This window comes from Zonotrichia leucophrys, chromosome 12, assembly GCF_028769735.1.
Source record: "Zonotrichia leucophrys gambelii isolate GWCS_2022_RI chromosome 12, RI_Zleu_2.0, whole genome shotgun sequence".
NCBI lineage: Eukaryota > Metazoa > Chordata > Aves > Passeriformes > Passerellidae > Zonotrichia > Zonotrichia leucophrys.
The window spans coordinates 16,041,147-16,067,041 of record NC_088182.1 but is presented as its reverse complement, the minus strand read 5'-3'; the positions used below and the strand labels follow the sequence as shown (position 1 = coordinate 16,067,041).

Below are 25,895 nucleotides of genomic sequence, written 5' to 3'. Positions count from 1 at the left end.
GGCATGCTCCAGAGAACTGGGAAATCTACCCTGCTCTTAATTTGAACCTTGGTAGAGGCTGGAGGGAGCTGGAGAGGACAGGAGTAAACCAAGCTGGAGGCAAACAGTAGCTCTTTAGAGGAATAAACCACTCGTCAGCCTGTCCTGATTGATAAGTACATCTGCCAGTCCCCACCTGCTGTTCACATTCCTGGCATTTCTTTCTGCAGCATTTTTTCCCCCCAACTGCTGCAGAGGAGATTTAAAGGAAGGGAAACAGGCCCCAGCTTAAACAGAATGAAGAGATATCAGGCCAGTTTTCTTGCATTACATTGGGCAATCTGCTGACGGGGTTTATTGCAGGAGCCCTCGCAGGTTCAGAAACTTCTAATGGGCGTTACGTGCTCACCTTTGCTCTTTCCTGCCATCATACCTCTATTAAATTCCTGGCAGATAAAGCAGGGGGCTCCTGTCATGGTTTGACCCGGAAGGAGTTGGGAATTCTGGGAAGCTGTGGTCAAACCAATGAAGGTTTTGAGTTTCATACTGACACCTGGTGTAGCCAGTGGGGTTTGGACACACCTCCGAGAATACACAGGGGTTAAAAGCAGGGCACTGCCCTGGCATTTCCTCTTTGGGACTCGTCGGGCGAGGAGGTCAGATCTCTCTCCCCCGCCCGGCCCGCTGCTGCTGGGCGGGGGAGGGGACAGCCATGCGGTGAGGCCTGGGGCCAGGGCCTGGACAGAGGGGGCTTCGAGGATGGAAGGGTGGGGGAGCCCCAAGAGATATCGGGCAGCCAGCCCCTTTCCCCCCCCCCCCCCCCCCCCGGAGAGAGAGAGAGCCCGGCCGGCCGCAGCAGCAGCATGTGTGGGAGTATCATCTCCCAGGACAGACAGAGACTGAAAACTTTTAACCCTTTCTTGCATGATTGGGGCCTTGCGAAAATGCTAATCCTCCTCGAAGCTGAATAAGAAGGGAGATGAGAGATGAAATGAGATAAGACTTTGGCCCGGAGATTGTGGAGATGATTGGATGGGGAGAGATGATTTGGAGTGGCCTTTTAGCTGGACTTTTCTTGTAGCCATGGACTCAGTTGTTCCTGTGACACAGACTGCATTTAGGGGGAGGCAGTGCCTCAAACCCAGGAGGGTTCATTTGTGAGGACCCCCGGCCCCAGGGGGTTGGAAATATATGGGGGGGACAGTTGTCCCAAAAGCAGAGACTGTGCCTTTTTGGAGTGAGACAAGGCATCCTTGAAAGACCACCCTAAAAGCAGCTCTGGCCATGTCTCGGTGGTGAGAGCACTGAGCATGGAAGGAACGTGTCACAAACGGCAAATGGACTTTCCGGGCGGTGCCGGAGTGACAGGGAAGCACACGAGGGTCTCAGTGTGTCTCCACGAGAAGCCTATGGAACAAGAAGGACTCCTTTCCCTCTTCATGAACTGATGTTTGAGTATACTAAAGTGTCGTGCCGGACTGGGCAGTTGGTATTTTTGAGAGAATGTATTGGATTGGGAAGTCAGGGAGTGGGGAGGAGGAAAAGTGGTTTTTGTAAGGTTTTCAATTTTTTTTTCTCTTTTCCTTATAGTCTTTCCTATTTTTTCCTGTAGTTTTAGGTAATAAAGTGTTATTTATGTTTAAGTTGGAGCCTGTTTTGCTTATTCCTGGTCACATCTCACAGCAGACACCAGGGTGGGGCATTTTCATGGGGGCACTGGCTCTGTGCCAGGCTCAAACCATGACATTTTTTGGTTCCCTGACCGGGAAATCGAATCACGGGAGAATGATGAGGTAAAGCTGTGAGATGAGACCAAGAAGAATAAGGAAAGCATGTACTAAGTTAAGGTAGATAAATAGTCATAGTGAATCTAAGGTATTGTTGTATAGAAGTGTTTTGTAATTTTGTTGATAATTTTAGAAAGTGTATTCTCGGAGGTGAAGGGTGGAGTGTCATGGTTTGACCCGGAAGGAGTTGGGAATTCTGGGAAGCTGTGGTCAAACCAATGAAGGTTTTGAGTTTCATACTGACACCTGGTGTAGCCAGTGGGGTTTGGACACACCTCCGAGAATACACAGGGGTTAAAAGCAGGGCACTGCCCTGGCATTTCCTCTTTGGGACTCGTCGGGCGAGGAGGTCAGATCTCTCTCCCCCGCCCGGCCCGCTGCTGCTGGGCGGGGGAGGGGACAGCCATGCGGTGAGGCCTGGGGCCAGGGCCTGGACAGAGGGGGCTTCGAGGATGGAAGGGTGGGGGAGCCCCAAGAGATATCGGGCAGCCAGCCCCTTTCCCCCCCCCCCCCCCCCCCCCGGAGAGAGAGAGAGCCCGGCCGGCCGCAGCAGCAGCATGTGTGGGAGTATCATCTCCCAGGACAGACAGAGACTGAAAACTTTTAACCCTTTCTTGCATGATTGGGGCCTTGCGAAAATGCTAATCCTCCTCGAAGCTGAATAAGAAGGGAGATGAGAGATGAAATGAGATAAGACTTTGGCCCGGAGATTGTGGAGATGATTGGATGGGGAGAGATGATTTGGAGTGGCCTTTTAGCTGGACTTTTCTTGTAGCCATGGACTCAGTTGTTCCTGTGACACAGACTGCATTTAGGGGGAGGCAGTGCCTCAAACCCAGGAGGGTTCATTTGTGAGGACCCCCCGGCCCCAGGGGGTTGGAAATATATGGGGGGGACAGTTGTCCCAAAAGCAGAGACTGTGCCTTTTTGGAGTGAGACAAGGCATCCTTGAAAGACCACCCTAAAAGCAGCTCTGGCCATGTCTCGGTGGTGAGAGCACTGAGCATGGAAGGAACGTGTCACAAACGGCAAATGGACTTTCCGGGCGGTGCCGGAGTGACAGGGAAGCACACGAGGGTCTCAGTGTGTCTCCACGAGAAGCCTATGGAACAAGAAGGACTCCTTTCCCTCTTCATGAACTGATGTTTGAGTATACTAAAGTGTCGTGCCGGACTGGGCAGTTGGTATTTTTGAGAGAATGTATTGGATTGGGAAGTCAGGGAGTGGGGAGGAGGAAAAGTGGTTTTTGTAAGGTTTTCAATTTTTTTTTCTCTTTTCCTTATAGTCTTTCCTATTTTTTCCTGTAGTTTTAGGTAATAAAGTGTTATTTATGTTTAAGTTGGAGCCTGTTTTGCTTATTCCTGGTCACATCTCACAGCAGACACCAGGGTGGGGCATTTTCATGGGGGCACTGGCTCTGTGCCAGGCTCAAACCATGACAGCTCCAAAAAGGTCTCTGCAGCCTCCAACCACACAGCCAAAGTAATTTTCTGCACTGGTCAAACACTCCCTAGCGCACAAGGGAGATAAGGGTGAAAACACAGCAACTTCTCCAAAACAGGGAGGGCTCTGCTGCCTTCCCTGCAGCTGATGAGCACAGGCAGCAGGCAGAGCAGGCAGGACAGCTGTCAGGAGCAGCAGCACACACTGCTGGGAGAGCAGGAGTTTAGCTCTGGTTTTCAGTCCTGCACGTGGGCTAGAAGTTTCTCCTTGTTATCATTAGTTTTAACACGGTGAGAAGGTGATGGAAAATAAACCAGTACAATTATAGCAGAGGGTGGAACATGAGCCTGCTTGTTGTCAGAACAGGAAAAAGCAGCTCTGAGGAGCTCTCAAGAGATTCAGTGTCTAAGTTCCCAACCTCTCTCTCAAACTGGATCAAAATTAGCTATTAGGATCAAGTTTATTAGAGCACATACCCATAGTGAAATCCTATCAGGCTGGTTGCTGCAGGGAACCAGGGCAAAGCTGCATTTCTGGAGCTCGGGTGCCCAGCACCCATCTAAAGTGATTTCCTTTCACCGAAAGATGAACTCGGACATAACTGCAAACAAACCTATGAGGTTTTACTTATTTGCAGTCTTTGGGGAAGGAGGGAGGAGGCAGCAGGAAACAATCACAGCTTTCCCCAAGCCTGGAAGAGAAGCAAAATGTGAACTAAGTTTTTATTTCAGCCCAGGGTGGATATTTCCACGGCAGGCAGCACCACTCCTTAGGGCAGAGAGCACAGCAGAGCCTTTATAACTCAGGGAGAGTGCGATACAAAATCTGACTGACCCTGCATGCTCCGTGGAACAGCACAGTCCCAAAGGACACCCCAAACCCTGGCAGCACCAGCCACTCCTCTGCAGAACGTTTTAGAGTGTATTTCCCAAAGCTGCCACGCTCACTGACATGAAGGAGCCCGAAGTTAGGGGTGGTGAGGAGCAGGGGAGGGCAAGCCAGGGGTGAGCAGTGTTTGATTAGCCAGCTAATGCGTGCAGCTGTCCTCCGGTTTTACGGCCTTGGAGGAAATTTAAACAGGAACTTTCTATAAATTAACTGCCCATAAAATGAGCATGTTTTCTCAGTGCACCAGAAGGTCGGGAAAGGTCTGCTCAGCCCCCTGTTCCCAGGACATGGCCAGCAGCCTCCACAGTTGCTGTTTCTCCTCCTGAAGCAGAACGTGAATTCAGCCCGTGAGCACTGAGCTGGCAAAAGCACGCTCACAGAGCAATCAGAGTCATTCTCCATTCACAGCAAACTAATAATTTGTCTTTCCCCTAAAATCCCCAATCCAATCCAGATGTCTAAGCAGTCTTTGTCCCAAAAAGCAAACTATACCATGGCCTCAGAGAGACAGTGGCTGCGCTCGCAAGGCTGTTTGTTCTGTGGGAGCAACGCACACGTCGATTGCAGCTCCTGCCAGGTCCCAGGCTGCCAGTGATAACGTGGTTAGAGACACTCTACCCCAACCCTTCTGGCTTCCTCCTCATCCAGAGGATTATTGAAAAGTTGCCCTTAGGGAGATTCTGTTGAAGAAATGCACCTGACATGTTCCCAGTTTTGAGGAAATCAGGAGGATGGGAGAAGCCAGGGTGAAGGCAGTGCAGCAAACACGGGAAATCAAAGAAATAAAGTAACTTGCTCAAGGGTGCATGAGGAGGACAAGTGTGGGTGGTCACCCTGAGCCACAGGAGGAGAAGCCTTGTCACACAGGACCCTGGGAAGGGCTGTTTCAGCAGGGGACAGGCTGGATCATCCCAGGAAAGGAAGAATGAGGCATTTGGCAGAAGGGCTGAATTCCTCTGGCAACAAAGGTTAAGCACACAGCTGCACCTGTCCTGGGGAAAGGGACCCATGCCAGGTGGGGAAGGAGGTCACAGCCCCCCCAGCATCCTGCTGTGGGACTGTTGGGGAAGAGCAGCAAGTTTCCCAGGGTGGGGGGCTCAGCACAGAGCCCTTCTGTCACACTGGCTCTCCAGTGTGCTGGCAGCAGCCATGGGCTGCAGCACGCCAGGGAAAAGCTGTCCAAAACACCTATGGAAACACTTGGAAGAGCTGAAAATAGAGTTTGGAAAACAAATGCTGACCAGCCACACAACTCTTCCAGGAATATATTAAGTGTTAGGGTAGCTGCATTCGAGTCCCTGAGTATATTTTCAATAAATAAATATTTTAAACTACTTTGTTTCAAAATTTATTATATTATTCAAGCACTGTGCAATGCTTCACATTTTAGATCTGCAGGCTGCCAGGCAAAATTGCTGCTGATTTTTAAAACTCTGCTGTGCTGCCTAGGGTATCACTTTTAGGTTTTTTTCAGGTACTTTTCTACAAACACATTTATCCTGCATAATAACATTGGGTCTCTACCAATACACCAAATCCTGTTTTAATCGTGGATTAAAACATCTTTATTCACAAACCAACAACAATGGGTTTATTTTCACATCTATCTTCCCCCCTGTTTTAACAGTCCAATAAGCAAAAGAAAATACACCAGTAACTCTGTATGCAAAGTAACTCCCTCAAGAAGTAGGTATTTTTGTCATTGACAAAGCCACAGTGCGTTCCACTGGCAGCAGTTTCTGGGAGCTCCATTTGAGCAGTGAGCAGGGCTGCCAGGACACAAGGACTGCACGTAACAAGCCAACTACACTGCAGACATGCCAGAGCTCCCCCACGGCCCTGCTCCTCTACTGACACAGCAAGGAAGCATGAACAGGGAAAATGGATCAGCCTGTGTCCTAACCCGGGTATCCCCTGTGCACACAGACTCAATCCATGCCCTTCAACCCAAACTGCATCCACAGGGATACTGAACCCTCCTGCAAAAGGGAAAACCCAGACACAGCAGCTGTGTTTTTGGAAGGTCCAAAGCACAGCACACAGCAGAGTGTGGCTATGGCAGATCCTGCTCCCCAGCACCCATCCCATCACTGACACAGGTCCCTGAGCACCAGATACCAACTAAACACAGCTTAACCTTCACAGCACAGACTTACAGCACACAAATATTAATACTGACAAATAAATTCAGGCCTGCTTAATCCAAAACACACAGCGCTGTCGCCAGGCCTGTGTTTTGTTTGGAGAACAGACCAGACACTCCGAGCCTGGCTGCCTTACCTATTTCTGAAAGCCAGACTTAACCCAACAGATAACAACCAAGCTGAAAGCCCAATCCTCACCACAAACCCCTCCTGCTCATCAAGCTCTTGAAACTGAGAGGGGGAAAACAGCCCCGGGGTGCTGCAGTTATCTCCATCAGTGCTGTGGGGAGCTGGGGAGAGAGAACACATGCCTGCCAGGCCAGGCACCTGGGGCAGGTAAGTGCCTGCCAGTGTTCCTCACCACTATCAGCTCAATCAGCTTAGAGGAGCTCTGTGACTGCTCAGCACAACAGGGCTACATGACCCCTCTATCTCCTTTTCCATCCTTACAGCTTAGGCTGTAAATTCTTCAGGGACAGCTATAAAGCAGGAGGTCCTGATGGAGCACTGCTGGCCATGGCTAGCTGGGACTCTGCAGGGAGCCATGGCAGCAGTTCCAACAGCCCCCGGGTAAGGATGCTGGGTAAGCCTAAAAACTGTGAAAAATGTTAATTTCCTGCACTGGTATGCAGACTGCACGTAAGAAACTGCTTAATTGGACACGGGGAGAGGAATCAAGGCTGAGGTACAGTGACTTACATTAGGGATTTTTGTCTTTGGTGCAGGGTAGCCAACACACACCACATAATTGTAGGGGAGCTTTGGGGTGTGGAGACTTGTGAGGCCACCGAGGTGACATCGAGTCAGACAAGGCTGAGAGATGAAACCTCCTATGCAGCACAGACACCAGGTTTGGGTATGGATGCAGCATTAAAGTGATGAGCAGAAAGTAATACATGGCTGTTACCTGGGAATCTGGAGGGATATGGGCAAGGAAGAGATGGGTTCTGAAACAGGAAAAAATGGAGAACAAGATGTAAGATAGAGAAAATGGAGGGTCAACCTTCCTGTTGTGGGAGCAGGGGCACCTACAGACAGCCATGACCCCAAAGAACAGGCTGAACCCCCAGGGTGCCAGGGAATGCCCCAGACAACCTGGACTCCCCATCTGTGGCCAGCAGGCTTGCTGTGGGAGGGCAAAGGGGGTGCACTTGCACACTAACACAGAGTGCCATGGCAGGGAAGGGTGACAGATCTGCAACTCAGAAGCAGTGCCATTTGCCAGATTTAACAGTAATAACTATGAGCTTTAGAATACTAAGTGTGTAAAATGCTCTAACTGGAAATTAGTACCGGTGCTGTTTACTAGTGAATCTCATAACAAACTCTGCAGCACTGAGCCTGTGGGGTGAGCTGTCTGCACCCCAGAGGGGCTGGATCAGCCCAGGGCTCACAGGATGCCCCAGCTCTGGTCCCTGGCTGCTGCCCAGGCTCCTCAGTGGAGAGGTTAAGCCTGCGTGGGCAGAGGATCTGGGCTGCTTGTGTTACATTTGCACAACACTGACCCATCACTGAACACCGTGCACACCACCACCATGGAGTGAGCACACCACTGGCCACACTTTCAATTACTGCTAATAATAAACTGGGATAAAGAGCTTAGAAGTTGGAAGTGCCTGTGCAAAGCACACCTGCAATTAAAGGGGCACTCCTCAACCACACCACGTCAGCAGGAGCAGAGAGCTGGCCATGCAGGGACAGGAATAGGGCCCTCCATGCATCCTCCCACTCTTTGAGCAGGACTGACCTAAATCCTTCCCTTTTCAGACTCCAGTGGCAGGAGGAAAACGAGCTGGTCTCATTAATTTCCCCTCCTGCTGCCTGGTGAACTTGTCTACAGCAAAAAAAAAATTATTCAAAGCTATGCTGGCGACCTGGCAACTCAAACTCAAATGACCTGCTGCAGCATTGCTCACCTCATGGCCAAGCTCTGCTCTGGCTCCCCGAGCTCCTCAAGTTATTCAGCTGTGGACATTTTACAGATGCAGGGAGGACACCCAGCAAGGGAACTGCTCCTCTGCAGGGCAGTTGATGCAAGAGAAGGGCACGTAGTCCATGGACAGCTGGTGGCTCAGAAAAGACTTCTCTGCTATGCAGGAGACCCCGAGACTGGCACAGTGCACAACACAGGCGACTCCTCCCTGCAGCTCCCTCAGAGCCTCACTGCAGCCAAGTACACCAGGGCACCCTATTTTCCTGTGATTTCCAGAGTTCAAGTTGATTTTTTAATCTGACAGGAACAGTAGAAGACTATAAAAAACCCCACAGTGGCCTGAGCAGCTCCGGAGTCTAAAATAAACATGCCAAGCCCTATTTGTGATGGAGTAAAAATAGATTGTTTCTCATACCTTCCCAGGACCTCTGCTTCGTACACAAAAGCTTCACAGGTTAACTACAAAAATATCAGATGTGCAAGGAATGGCTTGATTTGAGCTTTGCACTGTTTGAGGAGTTCAGAAAACCACCTTGGCCCTGCAGCAAAGGGATGAGCCCTCAAAGCTCATCTCCCGCCCAGGGCTAAAGGCCAGGCACTGCCAATTCCCTTTAATAGAAACCACTGTCCTTCTGGAGGAAAAAAATCCAAACAAAAAAATCCACAAACGTCACTGGAATTACATCTTGTGCTCTTTCTTGGCTGGATACTTTTTAAAATGACACTTATTGCACAGAGCAGTAACTATAAAATCTAGTGCAGAGCTGTGCTGCAGCCGGGACGGGCTCCCTGGGAAGCAGAGCGAGCACAATCAGCGTCTGCATCAAAAGGAGAAGACAGACTGTGGCTGGGCTGTCTCATCCTAAGAAACGCCACTTCATAGCGAGTTCTGCTAAATTAACTTTTTTCCAGGCTCTAAATGTATCTCACCTGGCCCCTGTGATGCTCCTGAAGAGAACAGAAAAACAAGCCCTGGGAGGGAAGCTCGGCAGGAAAGCCGTCACGACGCCGAGTTTAATCATTACATCATTCCTAGGGACAGCTCTGCCGGACCCACAAGTGAGCACCAACCTATTTATGACTTGGGTTTAAAAAAAGGGCCAGAATTTGCAATGCATCTGAAGCTTGCTGGTATTTATACAGGCACTAAAAGGCACCCAGGGGAAAGGCCAGGCGTGCAGGAGCCACCAGCTCCAGGAGCCTTCTGAGAAGCAGCCGGCACATGTCCCTACAAGGCAGTGCTGGCAGGGGCACACGCAGCTGTCCCTCTGCCTCAGCCCAGCAGCTACAGCGGCCTCAGGCCAGCCCAGACAGCACAGGGCAGGGCACTGGTGATGGGGCACCCCAGGGAGCACCTTCACCAGCCACACACACCACCGACCGCCCTGCTCCTCCTCCAGGGTCACTGCTGGAATTCATCTCCAGAAACCGGGCTCACATTGAGGAGGCAGAAATTAAGCAGCAATCTGGGGCTTTGGGTGAGATGCAGAGGCATCTCCAAAGAGCTCTAAGCACAGTCCCACTCATTTTAAGTGAGAGGTACAAGAAAAACTAATTTTCTTGCTAAATACTCATTTGGTTTAGCAGGTCACATTTAAAAGCTCAACATTTGTACTTTAGATTATGTTCCTAACCATGCCCACATCATATTGAAGGCCAGCATGTACTGAGACCTGACCACAAGTCCCTGAAGTTTCCACCTCTTGATGAAAGTCACTTTTGCACTTTGTCTTGAGCCCAAGGCTTCAAGAGATGGAAAAGACATAAGTTTCCCCTCAGTTATTTATTTCCATTATTAAGCACTCTAGCAAGTAAACAAGGAAAACCACCACACACCTTTCCCAGGTTTTACATTGTCTGGCTGCTTCCTCCTTGTTAGACATAGACTTTAATCATTTATGGTCATAACTGTTTCAGAGAACAAGGAGAGCAACCTGCAGCTTTCCAGCCCCTTGTACCACCTGCCTACACACTGTCACTGAATGGTCACCTCACCAGATGCTTCAAGGTAAAAATCACAGCTTATCTTATATGAATATTTGGTGTTAGCTGTTACTAAACACTACTGTTTTTAGAGGAGGCTTCTCTCAAGTCCCTTGCTCTCTTCACTTGTATTTGCTTCCCATTCTTTCAGCTTATTCTGAAAGGGCAGGACTCCTGGAAAAAATGTTCTTCATATCTGCTAGGCAGGGGTATGACAGCCCAGCCACCAAACACCTGAAACACCAACACACGTGCACCCCAGGATGTCAGCTCATACCTCCACCCTCCAATGCACTGCATCATGCTTCCTTCCTACACCAGTGAACTCTTCCTCCTATTCAGTGGCCCACAGAGATCTCAAGGGACCATGCACCATGGGGCCTGCAAGCTGTAATCCATCCTCCCATGCTGGCAAAGACTTGGGAAATCTGTAGAGAGAGGAATGGCTGAGCTTTCTCCCTGCCTCTTTCTCACAGGGCAGATGTGCCCCAGCCTGCCTGAAGACCCACAGCAGCATCACAGGCAGCCCCATCATCATTTTAATCATGGTAACTGCCCAAGGGAGCATTCCCACCTCTCCCACCCCAGCCCTCTCCTCCCTTTGTGCTGGTGCAAGAGTTACAGCGCACAGAGAAGTGGATGTGGGAAGTGACACACATTAAAGGAATGCAACAAGAGACAAACTAGAGGCCAGTTCCCATCTGGTCAGTCTCCAGGCTGGATGTGGGGTCTGCAGAATCACTTTTCTTTTCCTTTTCACAAGGGAAAGGTGGGAATTCTTCTGCCAGCAGCACCTGCTCAAACCAACTGAGAAGCTGAGCACACCAAGTCTGAACCCTGCCACAAACTGTGCCAGGCAAGAGCACTGCACAGAGACACCAAGGAAAACCCAGACAATTCCAAAGATAAAGAGAAATTAAACTGGGTTCAGCTGGACATCTCCCATTCATTTCCCACTATTGTCCTAACCAGCATCTGAGCAGCACACACTGAGAGCTACGGTCACCTCCCACAGCAGCTGCATCCTGGTGCAGGCACAGCAATTCCCTCAGAGCAGGAGGCTCCAATGGATCCACTCCACACTAACAGTCCTCTCCAGCACTCCTGGGCAAACTGCAGCAAGGCCAGTGACCTGATGCAGGTTTCTTTTCAGCCACTAAGCCACTTTAAAAGACATCTAAAAATACATGAAATGCTTTTCTCGTGTGCTTTTTTCTAAGTGAGGGACTCTAAAGCCTGCAACCACAAATGGAATGAGACATGGCTGCAAGATCTCTTTTCCTGCACCAACAGCCTCTACACTGGCCACCTGTTGAGGCCAAGAGACCAGCTGAAGATAAAAACCTGGAGCATTGTGCTTGGCAATATCAGCTCCTGAGGTAGCACCATTCTCCCCAAGGGCTCTGCTTCTGGTCAGGAGCACCATGCAGATGGAGAACTGCAATGTTTTAATGTGTTTCTGTTCCAGAAGGATCTTTAGCTACACCCAAAAGAGTTCAAATTTATACTCTTCCCCACCAAGGCTGAAATAAAAAATAACTTCTCAGCTCTGCTGACACAGGTAATTCCTCTCCACTGAGGAGGGGAGGTAAATAGGACAACTGTTTGCCTTTGAAAGTGCTTTGCAGATCAGCTCAGATGGCTGCTGCCACAAAGCCCAAGCAGGAGGACACTGGCCACTTCAGCTGATCCTCAAGCTTTTTAAGAGTAGATTTACATTAAGTTTCCCATCAAGACTCTTCCTCCACTCCCAGACTGGAGCAGAAAAGCTCTTTGGAGATGCAGACCCGTGTGCTTACAAGCTCCTGTACATGCCAGCAGACAGACACTGGGCAGTGAGAGGTGTCTGCTCCTGGATGGGCTCAGGCTGCAGGGCTGAGCCATCTGCTTCTGCTGAAGCTGAGGGTGGCTCTTGCTTGCTCCAAAGCAGACACCTCACTGTGTGCCCAGGCAGCTCCAAGCTTCAGCTGACCTTTTCCAGTTGGCACAGCCTACAACTGCTGGTCCCAAACAGGGCTCAGAGTCAGCTGTGCAGAATTCACTAATAATCATCTTAGTCACTGCTTAAAGAAGAATCTCACCCCTAAACACTTGCCTAGGGAGTCAGCCCAGCCAGCCTTAATTCCCATATATGACCAGAAATGAGGACTTCAGCATGTGGAGCAATCTTTGCTGGGCTCCCAGCTGGAGTGACCAAGGCACACACCACCCCAGTCCAGAAGACACTCCCAGGGCAGAGCTCTGCACCCAGCCTTGCTCTCCATGATCTCCCTCACGCTGGTGGCAGATTGCTCTCCCAGCAGGATGTGAGCTGACCGACTCATCCCAAAACACAGGTGTGTGTGGCCAAGGTGTGCCTTCAGAACTGCCCCTCTATGCAGTATCTCAATTCATTTTAACTTCAGAAAAAATCAAATCCTAATTTTCACTGCCTCCTCTAGTCTCTGCCTTTCTTTGTGGCACAGGGGAGAAGCTGCCTCAAAGGATTTCCTGAAGCATCATATCAAGGCAAAGGTTTTGAACCAGCATGTGAACAGACTGTAAGAAATCCATAAAAAGTGCCAAGAGGCTTACCTGGAGTCAGCAGGATTAACTTTCCTATACAGAGTTATGCACCTCCAGGGGAGGCTTTAGGAGCCTGCCATTCAGGGAAGAGAAAAAGGCTGGAGGCTGCTGAGCTGGGTCACGCTGGAGCAAAGCACACAGCACCAGGATGCAGCACAGAGGTCTGCAGGAAACAGCTTCTTCCTGTGCCAGCAGCACAGCACCACGAGCCCTCTCCCCTGGGACACCCAGGGCAGGCACAGCCACTGCCAGAACAGGGACACCCAGGGCTGGGCACAGCCACTGCCAGAGCAGGGACACCCAGGGCTGGCACAGCCACTGCCAGAGCAGGGAGGGACACCCAGGGCTGGCACAGCCACTGCCAGAGCAGGGACACCCAGGGCTGGCACAGCCACTGCCAGAGCAGGGAGGGACACCCAGGGCAGGCACAGCCACTGCCAGAGCAGGCTGGCACACACAGCCACCTTCAGCCACCGAGGTGTGTGACAGATGCCCGGCCCCACCTGCCCCTGTCCCGGCTCCAGCAGCGAAAGCAGGAGGAGGAGGAGGAGGAGGAGGCCAGCAGCACTTGGACCACTCCCACCTGAGCCAATGACTAAAAGATTGGAGGAGCTTTGGTGGAGCAGCACAGAACAAGAGGAGGGTCAGCGCTCCAGTTTTCAGGAATAATGGGTGTGCAGTGCAATGTGCTGGGATGCTGGTTTGAGGGAGGGTGGGGACTGAACCACATCTCAGTGCTTCCAGAGTGCAGGAGCTCGTCCACCTCTGATGAGGCTTCAATAAGCAAACCTCACATCCAAATTAGCCATGGCAATCATGGAGTATTTCCCTCTGCCACATTCAGCACACAGAATCACACACAACTTTTATCCTGGCTTATCACCATTACTGCACAGGGAGCACCACTGCCTTCTCAGAGATTTAATCCCTCAATATACAATTTTACATCACTGCCAGTAGCAAGTGAAGCCCTTTTTCATGTTAGCTTTGACTACAAAGTTTTCATGAGGCTGTGAAGCCCCATTCCTACACTTTTCCTACAGTTTAGTGCTAAGGGTTCATGGGCTTTGCATGCAGTACTGTTACAACATGTTGCTTTAGTTTTCTCTGGACATTTCTGAAGATTTGTGTTTATCTCAGCAATTGCCATTCTCAGATCAAATTTCTTACCTCCCTAGAGGCTGACCCCTGCTATTCAAACAAAATCTGACTCTAAGATGTGGTAAGTCTTTCTTGAAAGAGCAACCAGCACAGGGCACAAAGACAAACAGAGCACTGACTTTATAAACACCACTGGAAGCACAAAATTCCCCAGGTAGAGGACACAAAGTTTCACGTTTTGGCCACACAGCTCACCCTGGAGAAGTGAACTGATGCCATGGAAACACATACAGCACCACGGCACAGACCTTTATGCTAGATTACCTGACAATCTCAGTCCAATCACTCACAATTACTGCCATCAACACAAACGTTAATGCCCAGCCTGAAAAACACCTGATCTGACCCAGACACTCATTAAAATAAGGCTGACTGCCCCATTCCTGATGCTCTGTCCGGTTCAGGATGGGCAGATCTGCATTGTGACCATGCTGCAGGACTTGCAGGACCTCTTACACATCCCACACAACAGCTATTCTGTGCACAAACACCACACTGCAGGAGCTTTCAATGAACTGAAACTGAGAATTAATGAAACAAATCAATTACATGAGTTGCTTGTGCCCATTAAGTTCAGCTGATGCCAGTACCTCTGCAATTACACTTTCCCACATGTCTTAAAGCTTTTGCTATGGTAGGAGAAAGGAAAGATGCCAAGGAATTTCAGAAGATAGGCAAAGGAGGTTTTGAATTTTAGGAAAAATACTGGAAGAAGATTCTCCCTTGGAACTGGAATAGTCCCACCCTTGTCTCCAGCCCAGCCTTTACCTGTACCTGAAGAGGCAGAAATCTGATTTTTAGAGAAAAAGACACATAGCTACACTGATCCTGTGTAGCTTCCTGGTAGGATCCTATGAAGTTGAATTCAGAGAGGGTTTTAGAATAACCACCTTTTATCCCCTTAATGTAGGCCCCCAGGCAGTATCATAAAAATTCCACTAGAAATATTTCCTTTGGGGTGGGGAAACACCATGCATGGTCTGTCATGCAGGAATCAGCTCCTACAGCACACAGAGGTCAAGACCTGAGCAGAAAGCCTAGGGGACACGAACAGGGAATCTCTGCAGCCTCAAACATGCCTCTCATTCCCCACCTAGAAGCCCACACCTGTGCAAAGCCTTCCTGCAGGAATCCCAAGTGCCACAGCACGAAGGTCACACCTCACATTTCAGCAACACTCAGAGAAGATCTGATGAAATCTCTTGCTGTACAGGGAACTCCCAGCTAGAGACCAATACTGAAGAGCTGCTTTAGAAAAAGGTTCACACTGGAAAAACTCACAACTATTTCCACCCTGTTTGAAGTGGAATCTGTACAGTATCCTGGACTGCTGAATAAATGAGCACTACAGACAGGGATCTTGGTCCCTCTCTGCTGAAACTGAAAAGTCCCAAAGAAGACATGCACACAAGGAAATCCTGGAAGCTCTGGAAAGAGATGTGATTCCCAAAGAGGATGGGAGAATCCATTTGGGAGGAAGAGGCAATTAGGGCCAGCCTAGCAAGGACCAGCAGCACACAGTCCCCACACTGCAATCTGAGGTTGTGACAGTGGCACAAGGCTTTCACATCACCTGCCATGATTCAACACTCCAGTGGAAAACCGCTGGTTCAAACCATCACTCAAGCTCATCCAAAAATCAATCCCTAGCCTTTGGGACTGATATAAAATGATCCGTATCTGCTACTGGAAACTCTCATCAAAATTACTGAATGCTAATCCCCACCCTTAAGGAACACACTTCACAGAAGATTAAGCTTCCTGAAGTCGAAATGCACAGTCTAGTTCCAAAAATGAGAGAAGCCCGTGTGAATTCAGCACACACATGCAGCACTCCTGTGACCTGTAACCACACGAGATTGAACTGGAGCCTCTCTGGAAGCACCTCTCCACCCCAGAGGAGGGAGGGCAGGAATGCTGCCTGTCAGGTCCCCAACGAGCAGGATCCACCAAGGACTGCAGGAACGGGCTTCTGAGCCAGCCAGCACACAAAATATTTTAGAATCTGCCCATGGAAACTCTCTACAAATTGAGCCCTTCTCAGAAAGTACAGCAGGAAAGACACACCATATCCTTATTGGGGTTGCAGTGACGGCAAAAGCACCGTGGTGAGACCACAAGGTGAGAACAGCAGAGAGGAGAGAACTCAGGAGCGGAAACCTTCACTCAGATACATTTTTACAGGTCAGATGAGGCTGTGAGCCTGGTTTTCTAAAGAAAAACCCTAAACAAAGTCAAACCCAATGGGGCTGGGAAAAATTTTAGTGCAGTTTCCAAGCCTCACCCTCTTGCATGTCAAAGTCAGACAGTCCTTTGAATTCCACCAAGAATCACTCTCCAGGCCCAGAGGATACCTGCAGGACAGTGAAACGGGGGACAACTCAACCCTGAGAAAGTAACTATCTGTTATGGCCAAGAGCACCATTACAAAGGGAGAGCTCTGCTGATACAATGGCTCCCTGCCTTCAAGATGGTCCAACACCCTTCCCTTGCAAAGGGAATAAAGGGTCAAGCTGAAAAAAACCACCAACTTTACACCAAATCAGCAGAATCAACTGCTCCATGCATTAGCTCAGCACCACAGCTGGCCCCTGGGAGGAGGCAGGAGGGCACAGCTGAAAGCAGAGAAAGAGAAGGGCCCTTTTTAAAGCATCAAACCATGAGGGTGGCTGAGGTGACCACTTGCCCTGATCTAACCCACCACAGGGACCATGCCCACCTCCTCCTCCAGGCTGGGCCTCACTGCTTTTCCCTCTGCAGTGCTGAGCTGTTGACAAACTCCTCCTGGTTGGGGATTCACAAGCTCCCTCCATGGAAAATCCAGGTTACTAAACTGCAGAAAGTTAACCCAGGGACAAAACAGGTCAGCTGAGCAAAATGACTGCAGGCACCACAATGGCATGCCTGGGGTCTGACCTCTCTGCTCCAAAGGCAGTGAGGCTTACCCAGCCCAGCCCTCCCACACAACCCTCTGGTACCTCACCCCAGGACCAGCACGGTGCCACTGGCACGGCCTGACAGTGACACAGCCAGGGGCCACAGAGCTGAACTCCATTTGTGCTGGGGTTTGGCAGCCACTGTGAGCTCTCCACAGACAGGGGAGAGGGCCGCAGTAAGGAGATGAGGGAGCACAGGGTAGCCCTGCAGCCCCCTCTGGCTCTTGGGTCCCCAACACATTGTCCAGGGACAGGACCCCAGATGTGGAAACTGCTGCCATGGGCAGAGATTCCAGGGAATCTCCTAGGGTGCCTCAAGGCTCTGAAAAACCAGCACTGAGGTGACCTTGAGCAGGACATGGCATTCAGGAAAACAGGAGGCCCCTGCTGCCCACCCAACTCCAATCAAAGCTATGCCACTCACCTCGCCCCATCTCCTCCTCCTCTCTGACCCAGAACAGCTCCCAAACCAGGGATCTTTCTGCTGGTCTCCAGGTGACCAGCTCAGGCACTGCACAGGGACAGGGCCTGCCTGACATGGGGACTTGGATCATCTCCTTCAGACACTGCTGCATCAGCACAGCAGTTCAGATGCTCATGAAAAATCCACTGACAAAAATACTGGTAACATCAAACATACACAACCATCTTTCTTGCTGGCAAGCTAAAATTTTATCCCAGAAAAGCTGAACCAGAGACAGTTTCAGTCAACAGATAAGCACAGAGAGATACACAGACAGAAGGCACCAGACCAGGATGTGCACCTACCTAGAGTGTTCACATAGGTTAATACATTAACTTTCCATCCAGCAGCACCTTAGTAGTTTGCTCAAATTCAATCTCACAGAACAAACCCTAAAAGCACAGGTTCTTCGGGTTGATATTTTATTTTTCACAGCTTAAACATGGTCACAGTCCTCTGCAAATTGGGTTTAAGGTGCAGAGCTCTCCAGACTGCACAAACATTCTAAGAACAAACATTTTCAGCATACCAAGAGCTCAGATACACTAGGTCAATCCAACTGTGTTTATTTGTATTTCACCCAAATCACCGCCAAAGTACTCGGAGCTCAAGGAGCAACAGCCTCCCACTGATTCAGCAAGAGACCAGAAGTAATTGGTAGACAGTCTGCAAGCACCACAAAGAATGCCAGAGGCATTTATTTACATGACCCCTGTTTGCCTAAGAAGAATTCAGCGTTTGCATTTTCCTCACTCAAATTAATCATCACCAGACTTAACTCCTCAGTACTATTCCTCAGCTAACAGGAGTAAAGGCACAAACCACCCAAAGTCATCTCCACAAAACTTTTCAGACAGAGTCTGAACGGGAGAGTAAAGGCAGATCTTTATTCCATCAGCTGGAATTCCTCCCCAGGCTGGCACAGCACCCTTGGAGAGATCTCTCCAGGACAATTTGTCTCTCTCTCTCTCTCCCCCTCCAAGGAACATGGAAAAGGCAAGGAGACACCATTCCTACTGGTGAGCAACACCACTCCTGCCAGGACAGAACCATCACACCTTCTCTGCTAGGCTGACAACACACTGCACCTCACATCTGTGCTGCACACACCAAAGCATGAAAACTTCCCCAGGATCTGGCTGCTGCAACCCCTCAGTGCCCACTGGTGCTCAGTGGCGAGCCCCAGAGCACTCCCAGGCCTGTCTGCTGGCACGCTCACACAAGCCAGGATGCAGCAGGGCTCCCTCCAACACCATCCCCGCACTGTCAGAGCATGGCTCTGCCCAGGACAGGCAGCCAGAATTCCTCCAGAGCAGCCACCCATGGAAGACAAGCCATGCCCAGAGCGCTGGGCCAGCTCTGACCAGGAGCTGCACGGCTGGGGCTGGCAAAGGCCCCCACTCTGTGGGTCACACACCCTCCTTTGCCCCCACTCTCCCTGTCACACACCCTCCTTTGCCCCCACTCTGTGGGGCACACACCCTCCTTCCCTCTTGAGAGCAGCCAGCTCAGCACTCCGGGCTCTGGGACACGAGGAGAGCAGAGTGGGTAAGTTACCAACAAGTACCAGTGTTTCCAACAGCAGACAAGTGCTTGGGGCCAGCAAATCCCATACATACAAAACTTGGTACAGAGTGAGCAGAACACCTTACTGCTATCAGCCCCATAATTCATACTGATTCTCCAGGTGTGATGCCAACAATCAAGCAGAATTTACACCTCTATTTACACAATGCTTAAAGAAATGGGTTTGTCTGAGCCAGCAGGTGCAGTCAGCAACATCTCCCAGTTATTGGAGCATTTGTGCCAGCTCCCAGAGAAGTGAGCCTGAACTGCAGCGAGGAGTCGGTGCGACCTGGAATCAGCCAGGCTTTGCTGATTACTCCTCTGAGTAAACAGTGGTGTTCCCAGCACTTCAGCCTGCTCTCAAGCTCCTTCTGTTGGCATACTACCCTATATTTAGGAGAGAAGAGTGCAATGACAAGCATTGGGAAGAATGAATAAGTGGTTTAGGATGCTTGGTATAGCAGCAGAGACTGTGTGCGAAAAACCTAAGAATTAGAAACTCCTAAAGTGACAAAAGGAATCTTTAAAGGTAAAGGTGGAACCAGACAGCACTCCATTTGGAAAGTTAAACAGCAAGTTTTGTTAAGAACAGTACTCACAAGGCAAGAGGCATTAGCAGTCAACCCTGTAACAGAAATGGGTGGTAGAAAGACGCTCCTGCCTGGAAGGGCTAAGAGAAAACTGGCAAATTCCTGGGGTTTTTCAACACAAAAAGAAGATTTTAATCTCATTTTGGACAGGTGAATGTCAGTGGCATTTTCCCAAGCCTAGGAGCCCAAAACTCCAGGACCAAGGGAGATACACCTCAGGGAGTGACAGCGATCCCTACAGCCAGGTCCCACATTCCCCGGCCCACACCTTCCCCCGAGCAGCAGGACCCAGTTACACTCCAAAACCACACATTTGCCAACTTCAAACCTGTGGCAAAACTCAGTAAACCCAGGCCTATTGATTTGAAGGGCACTGGAAACTTGTGTGAGCCACTTTGCAGCCTGTTGCTTCCAAGGAACCAGGGAGGCCACAAGTAATATCTGAGTAATATTTGCCATTTAGACCTCTTTGGGCGGTAGGACCACTAAACCTGCCTTTAGTCACCTGCCCCGGGGAGTGCAGATAAAGGCAGCCTGTGGCTCTGTGCCTCCCGGAACAGCCGCCGCCGTTAGTCACGCTCGCGGTGCCCGGAGCCAAGGTCAGCCCCGGGAAGCGGCGGGGCCCACGAACCCCACAGGGCCCCGCAGTCCGGGACAGCCGCCGCTCCCTGAGGAACGCACAGCTCCGCCACTACCGGGCACCCACCTGTGCTCCCACGGCGCCGGGCCGGTCCCGGTGAGCGGGGAGAGCCCGGGACGCCCACACGGGATTTGTCACAACCGGAGCCACCTGCCGCCACCGACAGCACCTGGGCCGCTCCCGGCGAAGCCCCGAGACTCACCCGGTAGAGCCCGGGCCGCCCCAGCCGCTTGAAGCCCCGGGCCCGCTCCGCCTCCCGCCGGCCCCGCCGAGCACTCCCGGGCGCGGCGCCCACCCAGGGCCGAGGGCGGCGGCGGGAAAGCGGAGCGGAGGGAGCGCGGCCCGGGGGGAAGGCGGCACGGGGCCGGTCCCGCAGGCCGCGGAGGGCGCGCCGAGCTGAGGCGGCGCCGCGCCGGGAAAGCTACCCCGCCGCCCGCTCTCCGCCAGGCCCGGGCCCGCCGCGCCTCTGCCCAGGCCGCGCCGCCGCCGCCAGCCCCGCTCCCCGCCGCCAAGGGCAGGGCGGCCCGGCAGGTGCCGCCGCAGCCCCGCTCCGGCCGGTCGCCGTTCCTCCGTCCCCGCTCTCACCGTGCACGCCGGGCCCGGCCCCGCTCCCGCCGGCTCCGCGGCCCCGACGCACCGAGCGGGCGGCGCGGCGCGAGCGCGACCCCGCGCGGGCACGTACCCGGGGGCGGGGCCGGCGCGCGCGCGCGGCGCCTGGCAACCGGCGGCACGAGCGCGCCGCGGCGAATCGGCGCCCGGCTACAGAGCCGGCCACGCCCCTCCCTGCCCCGCCCCGCCAAGCTGCCCGGCGCTGCCACGCCCCACCCCAGAGCCCCGCCCCAGAGCCCCGCCCGCTCCCGTGGGGCCCGTCGCACAGCCCCGCCCCTGCCCCGCCTTCAGGGCTCCACCCCGTCCCCAGGCCCCGCCTCACTGGCGCAGGACCCATCCCCGCTGCTCCGGCCCCGCCCCCTGCGCTCAGGCCCCACCCACGCCCCTGGCGGGTCCGCCGCGGGGTGACCCCGGCCCCGCCAGAACCCGCCCCGCCGCTCAGGCCCCGCCCTGGTCCGCACGTGCCCGCCCCGGGGTGACCCCGGGCCCGCCTGGCCCCGCCTCGCTGCTCAGGCCCCGCCCCTCCACCCCGCCCTTGGCCCCGCCCCTCCCCACGCGTGCCCGCCGCGGGGTGACCCCGGGCCCGCCTGGCCCCGAGCCTGACCGCAAATATTTGCTCGGGGCCGTCCCGGAGCTCCAGCGGCCCGGGAACGCGGGGCAGCCGCCATGCAGCCCGTGCTGGGGGTCCTGCTCGCCCTGGCCGCGGCTCTGGGCTCAGGTAGGACCCCAGGCTGGGTCGCCGTGGGGCTGGAGGGCGAGGGGCAGTGCGGGGCCCAAGGCAGGGCCGGCGGCCGGGCCGGGAGCCTGCAGGCCATGCCCTGTCCCACGGCGGACGGCGGTGCCGGAAGCAGCAGGTGATGTAGGGCAGGGACCCTCCTGCTCCAGGGCACATGGGTCAGGATATAGGACAGGGATCCCCTGCTCCATAATACATGGATCCCATGGTCCGTAGGACAGTTCCCCTCCTCCATGGGACTCGGATCCCATGTTCTGTGGGACAGGGATATCCTGCTCCATGGGGCGGGGATCCAACACTCCACAGGGCCCCGGTGCTCATGCTGTGCCCCCATGGGCACGCTGAGCTCCTGCCACACTCCCCAGGCCACCGCTCACCCCTCAATGACTTCCAGCGCCTGCGAGCCACCGAGCTGCTGGCAGCGCCTGTGGACTCACCGCCACTGCTGCCAGAGCAGGGCACTGCGGAGCAGTGTGCCCAACGCTGTGCCACCAGCCTGGCTTGCCGGTGAGCAGGACACGGTGCCACCCCGGGGCAGGTGGGAGTGCACGGGCCACAGCACCGGGTCACTGCACTTGGACACTGGGTGCTCACGTGTGTGACCCAGGTCCTGCTGGCCCTGGCTCCACACGGTGCCACGCCAGACTCCTGCTGTGCCTCCCAGGGCCTTCCACCATGACCAGCAGAGCAAGTTGTGCCAGCTGCTGCCCTGGACCCAGCACTCACCCCGCATCCAGCTGCAGAAGAATATCCGCTATGACCTGTACCAGAAGAAAGGTGGGCTGGTGCCATGGGTGGGCATGGGGACACCACAGACTGGGCACAGGACTCCTCATTGCCCATGTGCCTGGGGCTCTGAAGAGGTGCCTGGCTCTGCCCAGACTACCTGCGGGACTGCATCGTGGGCGATGGCTCCGGCTACCGCGGCACACGGGCCACGACGGAGAAGGGGCTGCGCTGCCAGCATTGGCAGGCCACAACACCACATGATCACAGGTGCCCCCGTGTCCCTGGCTGTCCTGTGGCACTTACCCTGGGCAGCATGGGGCAATGGGGAATGGGGTGGGAGCAGTGTGGGATAGCACAGGAGCAATGGGGACAGCTTGGGGGCAATGGCACTGACAGGAGTAGAGCATCATCCTTGCTGTGCCCGCTCCAGGGCAAAGGATTCCTGTCAGCCCTCCTACCCACTCTGCTGCCAGCAGGTTTCTGCCATCCCCTCGCAATGGGCTGGAGGAGAATTACTGCCGAAACCCTGACCGGGACAAGCGGGGCCCGTGGTGTTACACCGTTGATCCCAATGTCCGACACCAGAGCTGTGGCATAAAGAAGTGTGAGGATGGTGAGTTCCACATCCCAGGATCACCCTGTGCTCTGTTTCCCCCACACTGAGCCCTGCAGTTGTTGGCAGCTGTCTGCATGACCTGCAATGGGGAGGATTACCGTGGCACCGTGGACCACACCGAATCAGGGACGGAGTGCCAGCGCTGGGACCTGCAGCACCCACACAAACACCCCTACCACCCCAACAAGTACTGGCCCCCAGTCCCCAGCTGTGCATTGCCCTCCTTGAGTGCCATGTGCTGGGGTGACGGTGCCACCCCAACTGCTGCTCCCTGTCTCTGGCCCAGGTACCCTGACAAGGGGCTAGATGACAACTACTGCCGCAACCCTGACAGCTCCGAGCGGCCCTGGTGCTACACCACCGACCCCGAGCGGGAGCGCGAGTACTGCCGCATCCGCGTCTGCAGTAAGTCCCCACCAGCATCGAGCACTGCTGGGCCTGAGGGTCCTGGTGCCACCCCTGACCCTGCTACTGTGCCCCTCTCTCTGGCCACACAAGCAGAAAAACGCCCACGGCCTGTCAACGTCACCACTGGCTGCTTCAGGGGCAAGGGTGAAGGCTACCGTGGCCGAGTGAATGTCACCGTGTCGGGGATCCCCTGCCAGCGCTGGGACTCCCAGGTGCCCCATAAGCACCACTTCGTGCCCGAGAAGTACCCGTGCAAGTAAGGGGATGGCTGTGCACCCCAGGAGGGTGGTGCTGGGCAGCACCCATGAGTGTGGGATTGAGGGGGGACAGCCATGTGCCCCCTCCTCCAGGGACCTGCAGGAGAACTACTGCCGCAACCCCGACGGATCAGAGGCACCGTGGTGCTTCACCTCCCACCCCACTGTCCGCATCGCCTTCTGCTTCCACATCCGCCGCTGCCCTGACGAGCAGGATGCCCAGGGTGAGCCACCCCAGACACCTGTACCTGGGTGCCCAACCCTCTGCCCCTGTGAGGGGTGCCAGCTCTCCCTGCCTGTCTCCAGAGTGCTACCACGGCCACGGCAAGCACTACCATGGCCACGTCAGCAAGACCCGCAAGGGAATCACCTGCCAGCCCTGGGCTGCCCAGACACCCCATGTGCCCCAGTGAGTGTGTGAGGGGGGTGGTGAGTACACGGATGGGGATGGAGATGGGATTGGGGTGGGGTTGGAGATGAGGATGGGGATGGTGACAGTGATGGTGACTGCCTCCTGGCAGGATCTCACCTGTCACCCACCCTGAGGCACACCTGGAGGAGAACTACTGCCGCAACCCCGATGACGACAGCCATGGCCCCTGGTGCTACACCATGGACCCCCGTACCCCCTTCGACTATTGTGCCATCAAGCCCTGTTGTGAGCCCCTACCCACATCCCTGCAGAGCTAGAGGGGACCCTGGCCACACACAGGGTAGTTTTGGTCCCCTCAGGGTGGCTGGATCCTGTGCCAGTGCTACCTTCTGTTTTCTCTCCGCAGCTGGCAGCACGGTGCCCTCCATCATGGAGAATACAGGTGGCGCCCCACGGGTCCTGGGTGGGCACGCTGGGTTGGGTGCTGGTGGTACAGCCCCAGCTGATGCCCACCCTGCCCACAGACACAGTGACATTTGAGCAGTGTGGGCAGCGGGAGGAGAGGCTGCAGCAGAAGGGGCGCATCGTTGGTGGCCAGCCTGGCAACTCGCCCTGGACTGTCAGCATCCGCAACCGGTGAGGGGGTGTCCCACGTGCGCTGCCATGTACTCAGTGTCCCCCAGAGCTCACCCCCTGTCCCCACAGGGAGGGTGTGCACTTCTGCGGGGGATCCCTGGTGAAGGAGCAGTGGGTGATCAGCACACGCCAGTGCTTCTTCTCCTGGTAAGGCTGGGCTGGGGCGTGGGGTGGTGGGACCCCCCTGTGCCCTCATGTCCCTGTCCCACAGCGATGCCGACCTGACGGGCTATGAGGTGCAGCTGGGGACGCTCTTCAAGGACCCTGGCCCTGGGGATCCTGACCAACAGACCATCCCCATCGTGCGGATTGTCTGCGGCCCCTCTGAGTCCCAGCTGGTGATGCTGAAGCTAGCGAGGTGAGTGGCTGTGCCTTGGCCTCTGCCACGCTCAACTGCTGGCCAGGCTGGCACTGTCCCACCGCTCTTTTGCCACAGGCCAGCTGCTCTGACCAGGCGTGTGGCCCTGATCTGCCTGCCCCCCGAGCGCTATGTTGTGCCTGTGGGCACTCTCTGCGAGATCGCCGGCTGGGGGGAAACCAGAGGTACCTGCCACAGGCAGCCCCTGCTGGGGATTCTCTGTTCAATACAGCCCCTGCCAAAGCCATTCCATCCCCTCTGCCCACAGCATCCATGTCCATGGCATGTCCCTGCTTACAGCATCCCTTGCTTGAAGTATCCCCTGTCTGCAGCAACCCCCACATCCCTCGCATACCCCTGCTCACAGCATCTCCCTTCCACGGTGTTTTCCTGCCCATTCCATCCCCCTGCCTACAGCATCTCTTGCCCCTGCTATCACCCTGTCCATGGCATCCCTCTTCCACATTATCTCCCTTCCACATCCCCCTGCAATGACATTACTGCCATAGCATCCTCCTGTCCATGCATTCCCTGCCCACAGCATCCCCTGCCCGTGCCATTGCCCTGTATCCCTGCACACACGGTGCTCCCTCCCTCCCGTGCCCGCTGCCCGGCGCTCTCTGCCCGCAGGCACGGGGGACAGCAGCGTGCTGAACGTGGCACGGCTGCCAGTGCTGGCCCACGGCGAGTGCGACAGGGCACTGCGGGGGCGCCTCAAGGAGAGCGAGCTGTGCACTGCCCCGCTGCGTGCCGGTGTGGGCGCCTGCGAGGTGAGCTGGGCTGGGGACACCCAGCCCTGGGTGAGGGAAGGTGCTGGCACCAGGGTGACACCACTCTCTTCGTGCCACAGGGCGATTATGGCGGACCACTGGCTTGCCTCACCGCTGACTGCTGGGTGCTGGAGGGGGTGATCACCCCCTCCCGTGTGTGTGCCCGCACTGACCTGCCCGCCCTCTTCATCCGTGTTTCCCTCTATGTTGACTGGATTTACAAGGTGATGAAGATGGGCTGAGGTGGCATTCCCAGCCTGGCACAGCTGCCACTGCACAATAAAGGCACAGCCTTGGCACAGGGGTTGGCACTGCACAGGGTGTC

The 25,895-nt window shown here is 54.2% G+C and overlaps 2 protein-coding genes across 6 annotated transcripts in view; one reads left to right on the top strand and one right to left on the bottom strand.

The window, feature by feature from the left end:
• The window catches only part of DAG1 (dystroglycan 1), a 52,570-nt gene extending 31,793 nt beyond the window's left edge, over nucleotides 1-20,777 (bottom strand). The window contains exon 1 of one of the 3 annotated variants that reach the window (XM_064724059.1): nucleotides 20,664-20,777. The gene's annotated coding sequence lies outside the window, so the exon portion shown is untranslated. Of the gene's footprint in view, nucleotides 1-20,144; nucleotides 20,283-20,663 lie in introns of those variants that run through there. The other 2 variants (XM_064724062.1, XM_064724061.1) reach the window with 2 other exon arrangements.
• A 458-nt stretch (nucleotides 20,778-21,235) lies between these two features.
• On the top strand, nucleotides 21,236-25,886 carry MST1 (macrophage stimulating 1). Of its 3 annotated transcripts, none has more exons than XM_064724197.1 (18): nucleotides 21,236-21,405; nucleotides 21,789-21,930; nucleotides 22,088-22,200; nucleotides 22,305-22,419; nucleotides 22,629-22,765; nucleotides 22,835-22,955; nucleotides 23,055-23,173; nucleotides 23,270-23,432; nucleotides 23,527-23,657; nucleotides 23,740-23,842; nucleotides 23,955-24,091; nucleotides 24,213-24,248; nucleotides 24,331-24,442; nucleotides 24,512-24,589; nucleotides 24,654-24,800; nucleotides 24,879-24,985; nucleotides 25,431-25,570; nucleotides 25,651-25,886. In XM_064724197.1, the coding sequence occupies exons 1-18, from the start codon at nucleotides 21,354-21,356 to the stop codon at nucleotides 25,810-25,812; spliced, it is 2,115 nt and encodes a 704-aa protein (XP_064580267.1). In that variant the 5' UTR covers nucleotides 21,236-21,353; the 3' UTR covers nucleotides 25,813-25,886. The 3 variants fall into 3 exon arrangements, with proteins under 3 accessions (XP_064580267.1, XP_064580266.1, XP_064580265.1); XM_064724196.1 differs by having other exon boundaries at nucleotides 23,267-23,432; nucleotides 25,651-25,884; XM_064724195.1 differs by having other exon boundaries at nucleotides 23,055-23,432; nucleotides 25,651-25,884.
• The last annotated feature ends 9 nt before the right edge of the window (nucleotides 25,887-25,895 follow it).